We start from the raw sequence: 21,699 nt of genomic DNA, 5'->3' as shown, positions 1-21,699 counted from the left end.
AACTCTGAAAAATACAGTTTTTGGAGGGTTGAAGTCTCCCTCAACTCATTTCAGCAGAGTGATTTCCCAATTCCTTTCCCATAAAAAAAATGTATCAAGTCTGAAACCACCAGCTTTATGCACATATCAGGGTAATCAAACGCATTTATTGAGCATTTACTGGTGCATAGCACTGTACTAAGCACTTGGGAGAGTACAGTATAACAGGTGGTAGACAAAGCGTGGCTCAGTGGAAAGAGCCCGGGCTTGGGAGTCAGAGGTCATGGGTTCGAATCCAGCCTCTGCCACTTGTCAGCTGTGTGACTGTGGGCAAATCACTTAACTTATCTGTGCCTCAGTTACTCATCTGTAAAATGGGGATTAACTGTGAGCCTCACGTGGCATAACTTGATTACCCTTTATCTACCCCAGCGCTTAGAACAGTGCTCTGCACATAGTAAGCGCTTAACAAATACCAACATGATTATTATTATTATGTTCCCAACCCATAAGGATCTTATAGTCTAGAAGGGATTACAGACATTAATATAAATAATTTACAGATATGTATAAATGCTGTGGGGCTGAGGGAAAGGTGAATAAAGGGTGCAAATCCAACCGAAAAGGGCAAGACAGAAGGGAGTGGGAGGAGGGGAAATGAGGTAAATATGTAAGTTACTTTAGGAACCATGAAAAGAAGCATTTGGCCTGTGTACCCTAGGTCTAAAAGAAAAGAAGTGAGAAAAATTTCAAGGGAAATAAGGATATCAGGGAAGGAGATAGGCGCCCCTATAATTGTTGATGTTGAGAGACAGACACAATCCCTTTGGTTGGTGTTTCAACAATGCACCTCTATAATGGCCCCAGGAAAGATACTTACAGGAAAAACAAAGACTTCAATCCAGTAAACAGCTGCTGGGAAATTCTTGTTATTGGATTGTCATCCAGAATTCTAACAAGACATCATAGGAAGCTCATAAGTTAAGGATGTTAGCAAATGGAACAGGTAAAAAAAGTAGAATAAAAAATGCCTAGCCAAACGAAGAACTCAATGCCTCTCTGCTCAATTTGGTTGTCTTTGCATTTGGGCTGTATGTGCTGAGCCCAATTTCTACAAGCAACTCTATTCCCACAAGTAATTATAAAATACAGAGTGAAGTCTAGAACGTAAGAACTTCAGGCTTTCAATTATCTTCCATTGGAAAAGTCTTTTTTTTTTCCCTTGGAAGACTAATTGTAATTTTTTTTGTCACCCTCCCCCTTTAGAATGTCATCTTCTTGAAGGTGCAGAACATGCATCTCGCTTCTAAACTCTCTCATTACTACCACCAGATACTGAGGAGGTCAAAGTCGGCCTCACCCTGAGTGCCTGCTTGAGGAGTTCCTACCTGGAGTGTCCCTTTACCTCTGACAGAGGTCACTGTGGCAGAGAGAGTGGACACAAGTTGGAGTAATAGGTCAACCCACCGAGCCTCCTTTGTTTTGAACAATCAGTGGTATTTACTGAATGCTTCCCTGTGCTGAGTGCTTGGGAGAAACCATACAGTAAAGTTGGTAGATGTGATCTCTGTCCATTGGGAGCTCACAGACATTAAAGTTACAGTTAGGGGAAATAGTAAAATATAAGGTTATTTTACAAGTGCTGTCCGAGCGTGTCTAAATGTTTAAGAAGAAGATAGTCAAGTACATAGGGGGTACAGGGGAGGCGGGCACATAGGGCTTAGTTAGTGAAAGTGTCTTGGAGGAGATGGGATTTTAGGAGGGTTTTAAAGTTGGGGAGAGTTGTGGACTGTCAGATATGAAGAGGAAGGGAAGCTAGAATGTCACTTTTCCTTGAAAAAGTGGCTGCAAAGGGAGAGCCAAGGAAGGGGGTCTTGTTTCCACCAGAGCCCCTGGTTTGCAGAAGGGCAGTGGGGAGGCTAGACAAGCACACTCAGTTCTGCCAGAGCATGGGTTTTCACTGTACGCTTTGGCTGGGGTGCTTTTAGGGAACTAGGGAGTGAGGACCCAACGGCATAAGCCTGAATGGGGTCAGAAGAAGTTTGTGCGCAAACGTGCCATGCTGAAATGGGTAACGCACCTACAGAAGTTAAAATAATTTCGATAAAATGCTTGAGTTTTATGCTAACAGGGCCATAAAGCAACAGGTGACCATACGGTTCCACCAGATGAAATACTCTAAATCAGGACTAGGGGACATACTTACAACCACGTTAATGCCTGTAAGTCTCTAAAGACTCCAGGCCTGAGGCTGGTGATGCAGTTGTGGCTGAGGTACCTACAAACAAGAGAGCCGATTAGATCTTTTGGGTGTCGACATTCCGAGGTGGAATCCCACCCGGATCAAATGGAAGAACCACCGGTCAGACCCAGGTAACCTTATAGGTCGGCGAGCACTTGAGGGCAAGTCCTAGGGCCTAGTCTAGCCTAATGCCCACCTGGTCTCAGAAACAGCCCAAGCTGAGCCTCAGGACCGTGGCGAACCCCTAACCTCCCTGAGGGTAACAATCACCACACTTTCAGAACCACTCCCCATTTTCCACCCCGAATAGGCAGAAGCAGCCACAGAGGGGGCATGTGGATTGGTCTGAGACCAGTTTCCATCACTGTGTGGCCTAGATGGACCCTGGTCCACCCTGGGGAGGGCTTTAAGATCTCTGGCCTGTGAATGAGACAAGCTAACTCAATATGGGGCTGGGAGTTAGGAGACCTGGGTTCTAATCCTAGTTCCACCTCTTGCCGGATGTGTGATCTGGGGCAGGTCGTAACTTCTCTGAACCTGTTTCCTCATCTGTCGAATGGGGATAAGATACTTGATCTCCTTCCCTCGTAGATTTGGAGCCTTGTGAGGGGCAGGGCCTGTGTATGTTCTGATTATCTTGCTTTGTACAGTTCATGGCATATGTGCGTAAATACTCTAAGTAAACTATTAATTAACATACAAAAATTCTCTACAACTGAGTAAAATTTGTAAAACCCTAAAAACCCATTTCCCAGAACACCTAGGAAGCCACAATTAAAGGTGAAAATAATTCCAGCGCACTACTTACAGTGTCCGAAGCTTGAACAATCCATAAAATGCTTTTCTGGAAATAGCTCTAATACAGTTATGTTGTAGGAATCTAGCAGGGACAAAGATAAGAGAGTAGTGAGACTGAGTTTCATATCCTTTGACTAGTTCAAGTCAATGAGTTAATAGTATTTATTGAGCATCTACTGTGTACAGGGCACTGTACTAAGCGCTTAAGAGAGTAAAGTAGAATTTGTAAATGGGATCCCTGCCCTCATGGAGTTAACAATGTAGTGGACAAGACAGACCAAGAAATTACAGATGGGGAAGTCACAGAGTATATGAAAAATGCACATCAGGGCTTGTGAGTCCTTAAGTATTTAGATGGTATAGGGTGGTTGAAGTGGCATTTGGGGGATATAAATTGAGGGGATAGAGAGATTAAATTGGGAAAATTTCTCTTTCTCTTCCCACTCCCTCCGGCACAATTTATGAAAAGAAATTTTCTATGGAAAATTTAGTTTGGGCCAGACTAAATCAGCACCCATCATTCGCATCCAACGTGCATTATCAAAATTTGGGCATTCACATTTTCAAGGGCCCCTACTGCTAATCCTACATCTGAGCTTGCTTCAGGAGCCCATTATTGACATGCTGCCTGATGGATATGCTATATTCCCACTTTTCCAGCCACCTGCCTCAGCCCTGGACAGCCTCCATCCCCTGCCTCTGGGCAGACTCCAGAATCCAAGCAGACTGGTGATTGGGTGGTGGGGGCAGGACTCTACCAATTAGGTGGACTTCTGGGCCAATAAGAAGGAAGTAATCTCATCCGGATGATCCCAGACTATTGCTTTTTAGCCTGACTATGCTGAACTTTCATTAAAAATGCACCAGTAGCCAATTTTACTAATTTTAGCAAACAAGACCAAATGAACTGAACACCATTAAGGAACAGGGAATTTCAAGAAATACTTTCAATCCTTTTAGGTTTGCTTTCTGCAGAGCTGCCCAGTGTCAGTCCAAGGCTTACACACACACACCTGGCCATGTCCAAAGTTGAAGCTACTGGCCATGAGATCTATTTAAGGTGAATGGTGCGGCTGGAAAGGTCCGTGTGTCAGCAAATTAACCCTCAAAAGAGCAATAGCAACTTCCAAGTTAACAACTTCCTTCGAGATCTCGCTTACTGAAAGTTGCTACACAGCTTCAGATTTATGTTTATAATAACGGTGAAAGGCAGTATAGGGAAAATAGCCTCATGCACTGCAGTACTCCTTTGAGACCGAGTACCTTGAGCTAATTGGAACTTGTTCAATCTGAGAATGCAAAGTGTCCGGTTTTACTAGCTACGATCTTCCTAAAACTTTATGATGTTCCAGCACAGGAGCCTCACCTGGACCAAGGAAGATTTGGAAACCTGACCATTTTAATAACATATTCCTTCAAATCAGAGCCAAGTCAGGAACTCACTTGCTGCATTCTATACTAAAACAGTTTACTAAGAATAACTTACTGGTTCATGAATTCCTGCAGTTTCAGCTGTCAGGCCATTTTCAAGCAGAAACGCCAGGAATTTATGTACCTGAAAGCAAATAAATGCTGTAATGACATTCAAGTTTATCATCTCACTCTTTTTACTGCACATGTGGAATCCCAAACTACCCAAACTGCTTGAACTAGATTTCCCCTCTAGAGTGAAAAAAATCTCACTGTATTTTGCCTGAGTTTTTCCATCAGTATCAAGGCCCCTGTTAAACCGATGAACAGAGCGATTGTCTAGTTTCCGTGGTGACAGTCAATCAGTATTACACTCGCTTCCATAAATCTTATTCCCCTTTATGTGAAGGTTCAGTAAGACTTTACTTATAAAATACATAAAGAGGCCTAAAGGGTGGACACATTCTTGCATCACCCATAGGCTGGATATTTATTTTGTTCTAATTACAACAACCACCTCTTCCTGTGTGTATTTTGGTAGCCCTGATCCCAGGAAAAGCAAACATTATAAAGCAGTCTTTACACCTATCAATGCTGTTCGTTTCATCACTCAAGGATCAGCATATTTGCTTAGTGAAATCAAATGATAGCCTCTTTCCTCAGAGGACCTGAAAGCACCCAATGATACAAAGCCCTACCAAAGTCACATGTCCTGGAGGCCTTCCCTGACTAGGCTGTCATTTTCCTTGCCCTCCCTTCTACTCACTTGCATCTGTACCCTTTAAGCACTTGACTCTTACCCCCACCCTCTCAGCACTTACATACATACCCTGATACTCTGCTATTTCCCCTATCTGTAATTTATCATAACACCTGTCTCCCCCTCTAGACTGTAAGCTCCTTGTAGGGACGGATCCCATCTACCCACTCTATCAGTATAGAGTTGTATAATTTAGTATAATGCTCTTGCACACAGTAGCGCTCAAATACCATTGACTATGTTTTGCACTTGGGTATTTTTCATCATCAGCCAGAAAAGGAAGAAATTCCTCCAATGGAGGAAATCCAGAGTCTCCAACATTTTTCTGCCCAAGGTTCCGTGTCAGCCTGGTGGAAATCTCTTTCTAGGTGACTCCTTGTTGGGAGCAAGGAACGTGTCTACCAACTCGATATAGGGTATTCTCCCAAGTGGTTAGTTTAGTGCTCTGCATACAGAAAATGTTCAATAAACACCATTGATTGATTGTGACTGCTGTTTGGGTCCCCTGACTGGCAGCTCCCTTCGAGCCACCACGGCCACTGGGGTCTCTGTGGCCATTATTGAGCAGTGCCTAGGGAGAGACTGGCCCCAACTCTAGCACTTGTAGTATGATTATCTGCTTCTTGCACTCATGCATATGCTCATATCCATCATCAACACCTGCACATATTCAATTGCATTTGCAACTTATTCTGATTCCATTGCTTGTAAATATGTCTACGGGTCGTGGTCAGGTGTCACGCCCTGGGCTTCGGTTGTACTTCTCTAGTGCTTAGATATTGACCTCAATAAATATCGTGACTGTTATTACAACCCTAGCAATTGAGCTAATGCAGAATGAGGTCATCTGGATCCACATCCAGTTACCTAGTGGATCTGGATGAGATTGTTAACGCTACATGAAAGGAATTGTGTCCAAATCCACTGAAGCACTTCATAGCATTTATGGAACGCTTACTGCACGCACAGCACTGTAATAAGCACTTGGGAGAGTACAATATAATGGAACAGTCGGTAGACAAATTCCCTGCCCACAGTGAGCTTAGAGTCTAGATGGGGAGACAGACAATATAAATAAATAAATGACCGTATGGACATAAGTGCTGTGGGGCTGAGGAAGGGATGAATAAAGGGAACAAATCAGGGTGATTCAGAAGGAAGTGAGAGAAGTGGAAATTAAAGATTAGGCAGGGCAGGCCTCTTGGAGGAGATGGGCCTTCGATAAGGCTTCAAAGGCGCGGATTGTCTGTCGGATATGAAGAGTGAGGGTGTTCCAGGCCAGAAGCAGGACATGGGCGAGAGGTCGGCAGTGAGATAAATGAGATTGAGGTAGAGAGAGCAGGTTGGTATCAGAGGAGCATGGTGTGCGGGCTGGGTTGCAGTAGGAGAATAGTGAAGCGAGGTAGGAGATGATTGAGTGCTTTAAAGCCCATTGGTAGGACATTTGTTTGATGAGGAGGTGGTTGGGCAACCCTGGAGTTCTTGAGTGGGGAAACATAGGCTGAATGTTTTTTGTTGAAAACTTGGGCCAATGCAAGTGCATATGTGTTAAATTATTTCCTAAATGGCAATAGTAAAAGATGTGACCCCTTTCAGCTCTACTTTCAGATAGAACATTGATAATACCCATATGTGTAGTGTTCATTAAATAGGTACATGTTGTTTTGCACATAGAAAGTGGTGCGGTATTACTGGTGAAGGTGGTATAGATGTAGGTACATGTTTGTCAGCTGAATTGAGTGTATAAATGCACCTTAGTGACAGTTTGTACTTTTATTACTTTCTTTTAAGGCTGAAATTTTGCTTAAGCATGTCCCAAAAGTAACCTACAGAATTAGTTATAACATAGCATGTACTTTTACTTGTTTCCATGGCAGCAAGTTACTCAAAAGGAGGAGGATCAAAATATTCAAATGATCCAAGAATAGTGACTGGGAAAAATATAGCACTGGACATATTGAAAAAAAATAGTGTTTTTTATAAAAACTGAAGTAATATAGCTCCATAAAGAAAAATAATAGAGAAAACCATTGGAGTTTCTATTTTGGCAGGCTTTTGAATAGTCCTGTTCTGAACAACAAAATCGAAAAGAAGCCTTTTTGCACGTGGAATGATTTTCAGTAAGATATAATACTTACATTTTCTTCACTTCCCTGTACTTGATGAAAACTTCATCTGGAAGAATGCGGATCTGGTTTCTTTTGAGAGACCTAAAATAATACAGGAGGGAAGCTTACTAGGGTTGCATAGTCACCATGAACCTTTAGATGAGAGCAGAATTGTCTTGCTCTTCCCCTGGTTTCACCATTCATGGCGGTTTTTTTCAGAACAGAAAAAGGTTGAGAAACCCTAACATCAGTGCCTGCTGAGAATCAGGAGAATTGGGTTCTGGTCCCTGCATAGCCACTGGCCTACTCTGTGACCTAGGGTAAGTCACTTAACCTCTCTGAACCTCAATTTCCTCATTGTAAAAAGGGGATGATATCCTTTTGCCGGCCTCTTTTCAGACGGTGAGCCTCCTGTGGGATAAGGATTGTGTTCTATCTGATTTCCCCAGGGTTTAATATGCTGGTGCTGTTACCTTTCCATGACTGACTCATCCTCACTCTTCTACTTGTGAAGGATTTTGAGAGTCTTTGGCTTTCTGCAACTTAACAGTATCAAATATGGTCAAACAATAAAATGAATGTAAAATGTTCCGCTAGCAGCAATTTGCATTAGCCACACTGGGAGCTTTGAAACACCTACTCCCAAACCATTAACTTTCAATGAATCAATGCTTACTAAAATGCAGTTTTCCTGTATTAAGAAGGCCTTTGAGGAGGAAAAAAAAATCCCACCACGTTAGAGAAGTCCTGGATATATTTCTGTTTATCCACATTTTAAGTTCTACTTACAACAGTGTTACGTTGCTTGAAACAAACGGCACAGACTTCATATTATTAGCTACACATTCCAGTTCAGTTTCTATGCAGTCACAGCCCTGAGGATAGTGGAGTAAAACTAGAAGAAAAATACACAAATTATTTGTTTTAGTTAGAAAAAATAACCTGACTTCCATGACATGACTTTCCTTTCACTACATGGGCAGAGGATAACACCAAAAACCTGTTTACTTGTTTTGATGTGTATATACAAATATATATATATATATATGTATATATATATACTTTCCAAGCACTTTACAGCGCTCTTCACACAGTAAGTGCTCAATAAATACAATTTAATGAATATATATATATCTAATTCTATTTATATCTATTGATGCCTGTTTACTTGTTTTGCTGTCTCCCCGCTTCTAGACTGTAAACCCGGTGTGGGCTGGGATTGTCTCTCTTTACTGCTGAATTGTACTTTCCAAGCGTTTAGTACAGGGCTCCGCACAGAGTAAGTGCTCAATAAATACTATTGGATGAATGAAAAAATCCAGGATGTGTTTGTGAAGAAGCTCAATCAAAAACAGCAGAGTCAATCAAAAACTAGATATAATAGCATCAATTAGGGCACCTCGATTTTTCCAAAGATCTTTCGCTTAAATTATCTCATTTTCTCCTTCCAAGAGCAGTAGCCAGGCAGGGAAAGGGAATTATCACTGTTACCTCCATTTTGCAGGTGAGGTAACTGAAGTCCAGAGAAGAAACACAGCTTGCTTAAAGAAATAGCAGCTGAATGGAAAAGCAGGGACTAAAACCAGTGTCTGGGCACTTCCAGTTTACCCTGCCCCTCTTTTTTTTTAAAAAAAAAAAAGCCAACCAAGTTAGTCCCACAAGAAACCATCCCTCAGTATTAATATGCCACCACCTTCTCCCTGAGAAGGCCATTTATCTAATCAGTTAGCAGAGCATTGCAACCCACTAGAAGATATCAGCTGGAGCTCAATTAATTGAAGAGGACTGAAGCACGGGTGTGTCTATGCCTATATATGTAGACATGTGGGTGTGTAAGCAGAGTGTTTCAGTGAGCAGGTAAAAGCTCCTGGGACAGAAGCATTCACAGGGAGCAACTTGAACCCCCTGATTTCTGGACTGCAGCTGCCCCTTTTTCCTGGAAGCAGTCCACCCCTGGGGGAACCCTGCCTTCATGGGAAACAGCTAAGTGGTCTTATGCTGTCTTTAAGGGGGAACTGGGTGAAGGACATGTATAAACTGCATTGGGTTGTGTATTTTTTTCCAGGAACTGTTGTGTGGCTTTGGATCAGTTATTGTTGCTGTTTTTGTGTAATCTTTATTCCCTAATGCTCAGGGTTGTTCCAGATCCTACAGTGATTTTTTTCTGTAACCAAGTCAAAGCCTTTGAATTTATTTAACAAACAGGGGTGGCTGTGTGTATAATAATGATGGGTTGAGTTAATAATAATGAGGGTATTTGTTAAGCACTTCCTATGTGCCCAGCACTGTTCTAAACACAGGGGTAGACACAAGGTTATCAGGTTGTCCCACGTGGGGCTCACAGTCTCAGTCTCCATTTTACAGATGAGGCAACTGAGGCACAGAGAAGTTAGGTGTTTTGCCCAAAGCGGCAGAACTGGAATTCAAACCCACGGCCTCCGACTCTCAAACCCATGCTCTTTCCACTAAGCCATGCTCCCCACACGAATGGAAGTATGTGTGTGTGTTTTGGGGGGGTGGGGGGGTCATATTATAAGGTAAGAGGCATTTCCTCAACCCCAGTGTGGGGAGGTCCAGTTAGTGGAACCTCCTGAATATATTGCATCTTTGGGGAGGGGGAAGTGAGGCTGAGTGTAAGAAAATGCAGGAGGAGGGCAGATATTGGCCTAGTGCCAGTTGGAATTATGGCCTTTAGTCACCCCTCCCTCAGCCCCACAGCACTTATGTACATAGCTATAATTTATATTAAATATAGATTGTAAGCTTACTGTGGGCAGGGAAGGGAACATGTCTATCAACTGTTGTATCAATTGAAGCGCTTAGTATTCATTCGTTCAATAGTATTTATTGAGCACTTATGTGCAGGGCACTGTACTAAGCGCTTGGAATGGACAATTGGGCAACGGATAGAGACAATCTTTGCCCAAAGACGGGCTAACAATCTAAAAGGGGGAGACAGACAGCAAAGCAAAACAGAACAAAACAAAGAAAGAAGCAGCGTGGCTCAGTGGAAAGAGCCCGGGCTTGGGAGTCAGAGGTCATGGCTTCGACTTTGGGCAAGAGACTTAACTTCTCTGTGCCTCAGTGACCTCATCTGTAAAATGGGGATTAAGACTGTGAGCCCCACGTGGGGCAACCTGATCACCTTCTATCCCCCAGCGCTTAGAACAGTGCTTTGCACATAGTAAGCGCTTAACAAATACCACCATTATTATTATCAAGCAGTCTGGCTTAGTACAGCGCTCTGCTCAAAGTAAATACAATTGATTTGTGTGGGCGAGGCCGAGGAGACGCTATCTCGGGCGATTGTGAAGGGAGTGTGTTTAGGGTGGCTAATCTTGGCATAGGGCAGGTGAAACAGTCTGGGAAGGGGGGGTGGGAGTCACTCTCAAAGCTCCCCAGCTGTGGCCACGTGGAGAGGCGGGATAGATGGCCTCTTTCCACGTGGATTTGGCTTCTATTGTTCTCTCCCAAACACAACCCTTTCTCTGCCCAAGATGGCTTAGTATTCACATGCCTGGAGGCGGGGCCCTTTTATTTTTTTTATGGTGTGTGTTAAGCCCTTAATATGTGCCAGGCATTGTCTCTAAGAGCTGGGGTCGAGGCAGGTTAATCAAGTTGGACACAGTCCCTATCCCACATGGGGCTCACAGTCTTAATCCCCATTTTGCGGATGAGGTAACCGAGGCCCAGAGAAGTGACTTGCCCAAGGTCACCCGGCAGATGAGTGATGGAGCCAGCGTGAGAACCCAGGTCCTTCTGACTTCCAGGCCTGTGTCACTATTCACTAATAATGATGGTATTTGTTAAGTGCTTACTATGTGCAAAGCACTGTTCTAAGTGCTGGGGGGGCGGGGGGAAAAGGTGACTAGGTTGTCCCACGTGGGGCTCAGTCTTAATCCCCATTTTACAGATGAGGGAACTGAGAAGTTAATACACAATTACAATACACAAAAGTTAATAATAATGTTGGTATCTGTTAAGCGCTTACTATGTGCAGAGCATTGTTCTAAGTGCTGTGGTAGATACAGGGTAATCAGGTTGTCCCACGTGAGGCTCACAAGCTTCATCCCCATTTTACAGATGAGGGAACTGAGGCACAGAGAAGTGAATTGACTTGCCCACAGTCACATAGCTGACAAGTGGCAGAGCAGGAATTCGAACCCATAACCTGACTCCCAAGCCCGGGCTCTTTCCACTGAGCTATGCTGCTTCTCTAAGGACATTTGGGGTTGGGGGGGGGCCTCTCTTCTCCCCCCACTGCGGGATCGGGATTTGAGCAGTTTGTAATTTAGGCCCACTGAATTCAGTCGCATTTCATTTCTATGTACTGAGCGCTTACTGTGTGCAAAGTATTCTGAAAGACAAGCCATCTCCAGATTACCCTGTAAAAAACACCACTTCTGTAAAATCTGTCCACATACCTTTGGCTCATCATTTTAGATATGCAGAAAAAGGGATTCAAATGTGCATCGAGATGGCGTGGAACTAAATTAGGAGCCCTGAAATTTCTCCCCGACCGGAATCATTAGTTTCATTTGCTTCGATTGTAGCATCTGGCATTGGGTCCCGAAGGGCAGTTAAATGGGGCATTTTGGCAGGCTCTGTCCTATCTGATGATCTGAATTAGAACCCATCCTGAGCTATGCTTTTCTGTTTGGTTTGGTCTGGTTATGCCTCTCTTCAAGGCCTCCCTCAGTGTTGGGGACCCCCCCACACACACACACTCCCACCCCCACTTTTGTGAGTTGATAGGAAAGCTGTGACTTCAGCAATGGACCCAATCTGTAAGCTCCTTGTGAGTAGGCGTCATGTCCACTAACTCTAATCTTTTGTACTCTCTCTCGAGCCTTTAGTGTGGTGGTCTGCACACAGGTAAGCACTCGAACACCATTAAATATGTACAATCCAATGGTGTTGTCCAAAGACAGTGTGGTCTATTAATAACTGTGGCATTTGTTAAGCATTTACTATGAGCCAGGCACTCTCCACCCCAGCCCTTAGTATACAAGCAAATCGGGTTGGACGCAGTCCCTCTCCCACATGGGGCTCACAATCTTAATCCCATTTTACAGATGAGGTAGCTGAAGCACAGAGAAGTGAAGGGACCTGCCTAAAGTCACACAGCAGATGAGTAGTCAAGCTAGGATTAGAACCTGGATCCTTCTGACTCCCAGGCCTGTGCTCTATCCACTAGACCAGTGGGAGGTTCATGGGAGTAAAGAGTCAGGTTTTAGTCCCAGCTCTGCTTCTTTCCTGCTGTGACCTTGAACAAATCATGTAATCTCTCCATGCCTCAGTTTCATCTGTAATATAGGGGTTAAAAACCTGCTCTTCTTCCGTTTTTAGACTGTGAACCCCACATTGGATGGGGCCTATTATCCCAAAAGACTATAGAGTATCTCCCCCAGCATTTAGCCTGCATGCTAAAGGCTAGTGATGCTCAGCAAAACACAGATGGACCAAGTAATGTTACCTTGGATCCAATACTACTTACAGCACTCCTGGGTGAATTCCTGGTCATTAGGCTTTCCATGAAGCGTGTCAAAGATATTGGCCCATCCACTGTTGTCACCTATGAAATAGAGTAGGACGTTTACGGTACGGGGATGACTGATGATGATTGAGGTGTCTCCCAAAGGAGGAATGACGATTGAGTGTCAGTCTGGAGATTTTAGTCATACAAATGGTGTCCGAGAACCTGCTGGGTGCAACGCTGTGTATTAAATGCTTGGATGTGGGGGGTTGGGGTGGGGATGGCTCATGGTAGTTAATTGCTTACTATGTGCTAGGCACGGTGCTAAACACTGTGGTAGAAGATAACCAGGTTGGATACAGTCCATTTCCCACATGGGATTCAGTCATAATCCCCAATTTACAGATGAGGTAACTGAGACACAGTGAAGTGATTTGCCCAAGGTCACAGAGCAGACAAGTGGTGAGGTTGGGATTAGAACCCAGTTTCTCTGACTCCCGAAGAGTATTAGAGAAATGATAGTGACAGTGGTTTGCACAGTGTCACTGTCTTCTCAGTGATGGACCCAAGATCAGCACGGATCCAAGGAGGGCAATATCTTATCCCCATTTTACAGATGAGGAACCCGAGAGCCAAAGAGGTGAAGGACTTTTTAAACAAGGTCACACAGCAGGCCAGTGGCCAAGCTGAGACCAGAACCCAGGCTTCCTGGCTCCAACTCCCATGCTCTTTCCCCTAGATATTGATCTGAAGATTTTAAAGCCTCTTCTCAAATACCAAACCTGATTTTTCTCTTTTTTAATCCAAGAGTGGAAGGCTGAGAAGAGTTGCTTTGCCTCCACCATCTCCTCTCTCTTCCTATTCCTGGTTCCCAATCACCTGAAACCCCTCAATGTAAAAATAAATTAGTAAACGCTCATTGCCGAAAATACCACAATTTTCTTCATCAGCCCCATTTCCACAATCGTCCACACCATCGCAGTGAAAGCCTCGGGGTAGGCATGTTGTGAGGTTTCCACATGGAAAATACCCTTTTCGGCATCCAGAACCAACTGAGTCACGTTCAGACGGTGTAGACTCTAGGGACACAAGGGGAAGTCGGGGATTAATATTCGAAGTCTACGTTGATGATTCACAGACATTTCGGGAACTCTGAGCCGGTCCGAGATGATTTGGGGCTCTGGAGAAAGGCAAACTGAAAAATGTAAACCAAACCTAGATTTTTAACTCTAATTTCTTTGCCAATGAGGAATAAACTACCTAAACGTTGGACAACCGATTTGGATGGTTAAATTAGGATTCCCTAATATCGGAGTCTGGGCAATCACCCTTCTGCTCCTGCCTTTGTCACTTCTAACCTGGATCATTAGTCCTGTGACCCTGCCTATTGCCAAGGAAACCATCACAACCTTATTTACTTTCACTTCAGTCAGTGGCATGTACTGAGTGCTAACTTTTATGCAGAGCATTGTACAAAGTGTGTGGGACATACAATACAAGAGAGTTGGCAGACACATTTTGTTCCCATAAGGGGCTTACAAACCAGAGCGGGAGAAATTGTGACTACACAAGTCAAAGTAGACCACTGTGTTCTTAAAAGATGCAATTGCTCAAAACTATTGGTTTTAGCTACGTGAGAATTTGCTAGCTCTTGTGGATACCTTGGAAATAAGTTAATGCAACAGATCCATAAACTGTATTTGTTTTGGGTTTTATTCATCAGAGGCAAAGTTAGATTTTTACATGTGGATAGCGGAGGAAGTCGGGAGACCAGGACTCGAACCCCTAGGTCTTCAAATATCTTAATGACTTAGTTCCGTGCCAATTCTGATACAGACGAGCATCTTTTCCAGCAGTGTTGCTAGTTTGTTCTCTCCATTATACCAACACTGTGGCAAAATAGCTTTTCATAACTACTGGCAACCTGGAAGTTGCTGGGTGAGACTAAAATAATTTGCTTTGTCTCCATCTCCTCTCTCTCCCCGTTCTGGATTCCCAATCACCTGAAGCCCCTCGATGTAAAAAGAAATAAATTAGTAAATTAAAATTGGAACACTGAGCCCAGCATCAAAAATGACTGTTTTTTCATTTGGCTACCCTTTGATAGCTCTACAAAACCGAGCCTTTCTTTGAGCCATTGGAGGGCAGTAGAATACTACTTCTGAATGTGGACTCTTTAATGCCGTTTTCTCTAGAGAAACAAAGTATTCAAAATCCAGTAGTGATTGTAACCCAAATCAGCTTGCTATGATTTGGAAGTTTTCCATAGACACCCTGTCTAGTTGTTGTTGTTTTTTTCTGGTTATACCTATAGTCCTACTTAAATAATTGTTCCACTTAATAAGATGCCATGGTGACTTGGGAATCTTGTGATCAAGGTAAAAAAAGTGCTACCCCAGAGTCAGCAGGAGTTCCAAGAGATTCTGTTAATATTAGTAGTCTGTGTTGGTGATTTTACAGACATTCTGGGGGGCCAGTCCAAGATGTCTTGGAGAAAGGCAAGGACAGTTTCAACCAAACCCAGAATATTAGCTCTAAAATAGAGCAAATCATGGCCAACCCCTCACTTCACTTTGTGGTGTGAAGACCTGAATTTAAAATCAAACACAAACTCTCCCCAGAGTAGTTGGAGCTGCGATTTTCCAGCAGGACCATTAAATACAATTTCTGCATGGTGGAGAATAGTCTTAAACTAAAAACAGCTACTCGTGCAATACGCAAGAAGTCACTTGTTCCTTCAGACTTATCGGAGAGTCTCTGAAATGACAAGTATGCAAGGTAGTTTGCGGGGGGTTTTGGGGGGGATGGTTCCTTAAATTTCCGTGGAAAATTAAAATTTCCCATAAGGATTTTTAAAACACAAACTATTTAAATATTCTGGAATTTTCACACAGCAAAGAAACACAAACTAAAATGTTGCTTTTTGGTTAAAATCTATTTTGCAATTGTAAAAAAACTAACTTCCCGTAGAGACTACATAAAATTAAATCCCATCATTGTGTCATTTTTGTTAACCTTTAGCAAATTAAATGTACAATCCCGGGTCTGAGGTGATATTACTGATAAAGATAATCAATCCTTTATTATACTCTTTTTATCTGTTCTTGACTAAATAGACTGCTTAATGGAATTCTTATATATGAATATTAAATATTTAAGAATATAAACTTTTGCAGTAAAACTCAGGTGTAAAAAATTGTACTCCTCCTGCCTTTTTGTTTGGAGGAATTAAAAAAGATGCAACTTCACATTCTCTCTAGGCAAGGCGCTTCTTCATAAAAATCAAACAAGAAAACTTCCTCAGGTATATTGTTAAAGCTAAAATACATTAACAGTGCAGTTTACTAATAAGGTTTTCAAAACAGGAATGTAAAAACATTTCAAGATAAAAGTATTTGGCATTAGTGAAATGTGAGACTATTCTTCAACACAAAACACTTGATAACAATTTTTCAGAAAATCTTTTTCCTGTATTCAGAAGTTTGTCCCCCAAAACTCTGCTTTATCAAACTCCTCTAATCAGCAATGTCCATTACATCTGTGGATCCCCTGAAAAGTGGAATTAAATAATCTGTGACTTTTTTGTCTACAATTCCCAAAAAGGTTATTTACCTAGCTAGCGTCAGTCTCCAAAAGGAAAAAAAAAAATTCACTTGTCTCTCAGGAAATCTTTCAGGAAAGATTTCTATGCCTCCATTTGGAAATTTGCAATGTCTGATTTTTGTTATGATGGAAAAACGGAAATTGTGTATGAATAGTAAAAACAAAAGCTAAAGAAAGACAAGTAGGTGTTTCTGTTTTCAAATACAGTATTTAATTTAGGTTAACCAATAAAGACAAATTACATTTCTGGGGTCCTGACACCTTTTTAGTTCTGTGTTTTTCATTAAATATAATGAAAAAATATGTAGAATAAAGACAATAATATACACTTTTGTTAGACAAAATGTCAAGTCCATTTCATGATGAAGAAACTGATTTATCCAAATACCCCTTTAACAAGATGATTTTATTTAAAATTTCCTACCATAAGAAATACCAATTTGAAATAGCCCTGCAGGCTTAGGTAAGAAAATGATATTAATCACACAAGCATGCTTTCTTTTCCAATCGACAGAGGCCGTCCTGTCCATTTTAAAACCTAAAATCGAAAAGCGTAGAAAATGCTTTGGTGTGTTCTATTTCTTTTCATTTCTGCATTAAGTAGGTCTTACCTCTGACCTCGAACAAAGTGACCAAATGAAGCAGAAGCAGCATTGCAGAATCCAAGGCTGGTGAGCGCTATAGAGAGTGATGTTCACGGCAAGTGAGTTAAACTACGAGATAGTTTAGATGCTACTCTGAAATAGTAAAGTGTCTGCCTGGCCATCGCTTCTGAGCATGCTCATGGCCAGCAAGGCCCCAGCGCTGACAGAGATGCTGTCTTGTCACAGATCAATTTGCTCCCCTTACTCAAGCCGCAATTTGGGCCATTAGCTTCTTGGTGACTGTTTGAAGAGCAACAGGATGGTGTGTTGGAGCAAGGGAGAAGCGAGTTCACCCTCCCCAAAATCTTTGCGCGGTAATTCAAATTCAAAAGCCTGGAGTCCCGTTGGCTCTCATCTGGAGTCCAAACCTGCAGTCTGAAGCTTTAATTGAGATATGGATTCCTAACTATGTAGTAAATTAACACTGGCTAGCTTTGACAAGGGATTGGAGTACATTTTACTGATTTAAAATGTTCAAAATAAAAAGGCAATCGCTGAATTAAACTCAGTTCTCACGTAAATATTCTCGGATACCTTTTTGTGGACTTGAAGAGCAGAAAGTACATACCGTACCGCACTATTATCCTACCTGTTTAGTAGCAGTCTTTATCTGTATCCATTCCTTGTGGGCAAACTTTTATGGAATGTTTTAAACTGGTTTTACGTGACTACTTCAGTAAATGTCTGGACTTTGGAAAGAAGGATAATTTTTATCTCTGTTTCCAGTTGGTGCAAGTAAATCTGAACATTTGAAAAATCACTTAGTTTTCACAACTTAAATACAGCTCAAGATGTTCACTGGATAACATCTGTGGAGAATCGAAAGGATCATTTTTAAATCCTTTTGGTTTGTTGATGGAGACCAAATACTTGGGTCTGTAGGAAGCCCCACAGAACTTTGGTATGAGGTTGAGTGAGATTTTCTTCAATGACTGTGCGATGAAAAACATACTCTCTCAACTTGGACTGGTACAGGGTACGGCCTTATGGATAGAGCACCGGCCTAGGAGTCAGGTCATGGGTTCTAATTCCAGATCCATCGCATGTCTGCTGTGGGACGTTGGGCAAGTCACTTCTTCTCTGTGCCTCAATTACCTTATCTGTAAACTGGGGGTTGAGACCGTGAGCACCATGTTAGGACAGGGACCATGTCCAACCTGATTTTCCTGTATCCACCCCCGGGTAAAGTACGGTGCCTATCACATAGTAAACACTTAACAAATAAAAAACAGATATAATAATATTAATAATAATTTAGATCCTAATAAAGAGCTTGCAAGCCCCCATATTTTTTTCTCTGCTGCATTGTTGCACCATTTCAATCATATTTATTGAGTGCTCAGTGTGTACAGAGCAGTTATCAACTCTGTCATAACAATGTTAGGTAGAAAAGAATGGATAAACTGCAGAGGCACGCCTGAAGTGAAAATACGTCTAATCGTCTCTTCACACAACACACACACACACACACCTACTACAAGAGTTGTGCTCCAGTGAGCCCCCTCATTTTATTTTGCTTTTCACATTTCAGTAATATGTGGGTCCCAGATTGATTTGAATCAGCAAAAACTTTATCCAGAATTTAGTGTACTAGTGTGATTTCCTTACATAGAAATAGCAAAGTGTTCATGAAATATTTTACAACAATCTCCAATCCACAGGCACCTTATTTAAAAACTAGAGATTTATCTCCTTTTCCTACATTTTTAACCCCTTTCTTGTATCTCTGACAGCATGGAGATTTATTTTTGGCAAAGGGTGTTGTTTTTAATACTTCTGAGGACTTTTTTTCTCTCTTTCCTCAACAGTGTATCTTCGATCTTTATTGCTCTTCAGTTTTTATGTTCAAGTTCTCCCAAGGAGCTCTTAAAAATTTATACTCAATTGTTCTGTCATCAAAATAGTGGGTATGGTTTTCAGACATCAAAATAAGTAATTTCAAATGTAGTTGAGAAACCTCCTGCTCAGTATTTAGTTTGTAATTTAAATGCATTGGCTCAGAAAGGTAAAATTTCAAATTGCTCAGTACAGATTTATTTTAGAAGGATTCTAAAATATTTTACAGCTATCCCAAGGTGTAGACTGCCACATCATTTTCCATGTCTGCTAGTATTTTCAGTATCCCAGATCCGGACTCTCTTTAAAACAATTAATAAAATACCTAAAAAGTATGATTGTTCAAATCTGGTTCTAGAGGATGAATACATGTTTCCATGGAACCACATATTTTGTATTTTCAAAAGTCAAAATTTTTCCCTTCAGGGATTCAATTTGGCAGTGATACTGTGCACTTAGGCTCATGTCCTATGACTTGAATCATTCGGATTTATTGAGCACTTACTGTGTGCAAAGCGCTCTAAGCTCTTGGGAAAGTGCACTGTAACAGAGTTGGTAGACTCGTTCTCCAATCGATGTTCTTGAGAATATTATTTTTTATAATAGAATAATTAGAATAATGATGGCACTTATTAAGATACAGTTTAATCAGGAGGAATGCAGTCCCTGTCCCACATGGAGCTCACACCATTGCTCAATTTGCAGATGAGGTAACTGAGGCCCAGAGGAAGCAAAGTGACTTGCCCAGGGTCACCCAGCAGACATGCGGCAGATCCGGGATTAGAACCCAGACCCTTCTTGACTTCCAGGCCTGGACTTTATCCACTAAGCCATATCAAGTGTTTACTTGGTGCCGAACACTGTACTAAGCACTTTAGCACTCCTTTAGGGGAGCTCATATCTACTCACTGTACTGTACTCTCCTAACTGTATTGTACTCTCCTATTGTCCAGGTAACTAAAATAGACAAGCTATTGTACTTAAGAGAAGAATGCTTAATATTATACGAATGACTGTGGGCAGAACAGTGTTTACTAAGTGCTTAGGAGAGATCAATAAAGCAGTGATGATAATCCCTGCCCTCAAGGAATTTTCAGTGTACATGGACGGTGAGATTCGGATATAATTTACAGGTAGGAGGAAGAAGTGGATTGGTACGCGAGTTAGTTCTTAAATTGTGATGGTGAGTACACAAGTGCATAACTGGTGCAAAAGTGCTGAAATGGCCATTTGGGGGTTGTAACCTTGAGGAAAGAGAAATTAGTCAGGGAAGACTTCCTAGAGGAGGTGTTCTTTCAGAAGGGTTTTGAAGATGGGGGAGAGCAGAAGTGAATAGATCAGCATGAGAAGAACAAAGTGAAAGCTGAGGTGTAATGAGAGAGGAAAATGATAGAGAGAGAGATGAAGAAGGGCCTTTAAAGAAAATACCTAAAGATGGAAGTCATGGTAGACATTAGAATTAATTGACCAGTGGACTTTGGAAGAAAGGTTAAAAAATCCAGTGGTCTAAACTTGAACAACCTTTGCTCAGTGAAGGAGTCTGCCTGAGTTTTTTATATATAAAATCACCAAGGAGAAAAATTAGTTCAGCCTAAAACATGGGAGTATAATTAGGAGTAAAGTGATGGAATAAAATGTCAGTGATCATTTGAGCATTCACACAGAAATAATATACAACCAAAGGCCAGAAACACTTTTTTGCTCCTTGATGAAGCAAAGTCAAGATAAAAAGTGTCATTTCGAAGAAAAGGCAAAATGGATTGCAATTTTCTTTCATCACAAGTGACAGTGTTATTTCAATACTCTCCTTTTGAGAGAGAAGCAGCTTGGTGATTCATTTGACTGAACCCACATCAATGAGTAAGATACTTAGTTAATTGGGACAATTTGGCAAGTTCCAAATTGGATGGGTTCTTTGTAATAAGGTTGCAAAGCAATAGGGACGGGTTTTGCTGTGGGTAGCCAGAACTTCGAGACTATTTGTTCAAAATAAAATTGAGTTCCTTATACCACTTCTGTGATCTTTCTCAACTTCTATTTCAATACTTCATCATCAATAGTATCATTGAGCGGTTTCTATGTGCAGATCACTTTACTAAGCACTTAGGGGAGTACAATACGACAGAGTTGGTGGACCCATTCCTTGCCCAAATGAGGTTATTCATTCAATAGTATTTATTGAGCGCTTACTATGTGCAGAGCACTGTACTAAGTGCTTGGAATGTACAAATCAGTGACAGAGACAATCCCTGCCCTTTGGGCTTACAGTCTAATCGGGGGAGATGGACAGACAAGAACAATAGCAATAAATAGAATCAAGGTTACAGTCTAGAGGGGGAGACAGACATTAAATAAATGATTTATAGATACGTACATAGTTGCTGTGGGGTTGAGGAGGGGACAAATATCAAATACCCAAAGGTCACAGATCCAAGTTCATGGATGATGCAGAAGGGAGAGGGAGCTGGGGGAAAGAAGGCTTAATCTAGACCCTGTTTAGAGGGGGAGAATTAAATAAGGACCCTGCCTTCTAGAAAGCATCTAGATTAAGCCTTCTAGATTAAGATGACTTCTTGAACGCTTTCGCATATTGCCTAGTACGGCTGTTTAGGAGCTGACCACCCAGTGCCCCCAAAGCCAGAAGGAGTTAACAGAAGCTCTAGGATGATGTGTTTTTAAGATGAAAAACCACCCCCAAAACATACTCCCTTAGGGAGCTGTGTGACATAGTAGGAAACACGGGGAACCAAACCCCGAATTTTTTTTGGAAATAAAAATCTCAGCCTCAACTCATTTTCCATCATTTGTATTGAAGCTTGGCCAAGGCGGGCATCTGGTCAGTT

At 41.9% G+C, this 21,699-nt stretch overlaps 1 protein-coding gene across 1 annotated transcript in view; it reads right to left on the bottom strand.

Annotated features, from left to right (window-relative positions):
* RXFP2 (relaxin family peptide receptor 2) overlaps positions 1-21,699 on the bottom strand; it is a 49,012-nt gene that overhangs the window by 15,584 nt on the left and 11,729 nt on the right. The window contains exons 2-9 of the mRNA XM_039915010.1: positions 15,386-15,530; positions 13,706-13,852; positions 12,795-12,872; positions 8,087-8,192; positions 7,328-7,399; positions 3,030-3,101; positions 2,186-2,257; positions 860-931 (exon numbers count right to left, since the gene is read on the bottom strand). Coding sequence (XP_039770944.1) covers positions 860-931; positions 2,186-2,257; positions 3,030-3,101; positions 7,328-7,399; positions 8,087-8,192; positions 12,795-12,872; positions 13,706-13,852; positions 15,386-15,530 — 764 coding nt within the window. The remainder of the gene's footprint in view (positions 1-859; positions 932-2,185; positions 2,258-3,029; positions 3,102-7,327; positions 7,400-8,086; positions 8,193-12,794; positions 12,873-13,705; positions 13,853-15,385; positions 15,531-21,699) is intronic.

Source organism: Ornithorhynchus anatinus, chromosome 20 (assembly GCF_004115215.2).
Source record: "Ornithorhynchus anatinus isolate Pmale09 chromosome 20, mOrnAna1.pri.v4, whole genome shotgun sequence".
Classification (NCBI taxonomy): domain Eukaryota; kingdom Metazoa; phylum Chordata; class Mammalia; order Monotremata; family Ornithorhynchidae; genus Ornithorhynchus; species Ornithorhynchus anatinus.
The sequence above is the reverse complement of the archived record's forward strand: the minus strand, read 5'-3'. Positions and strand labels throughout refer to the sequence as shown.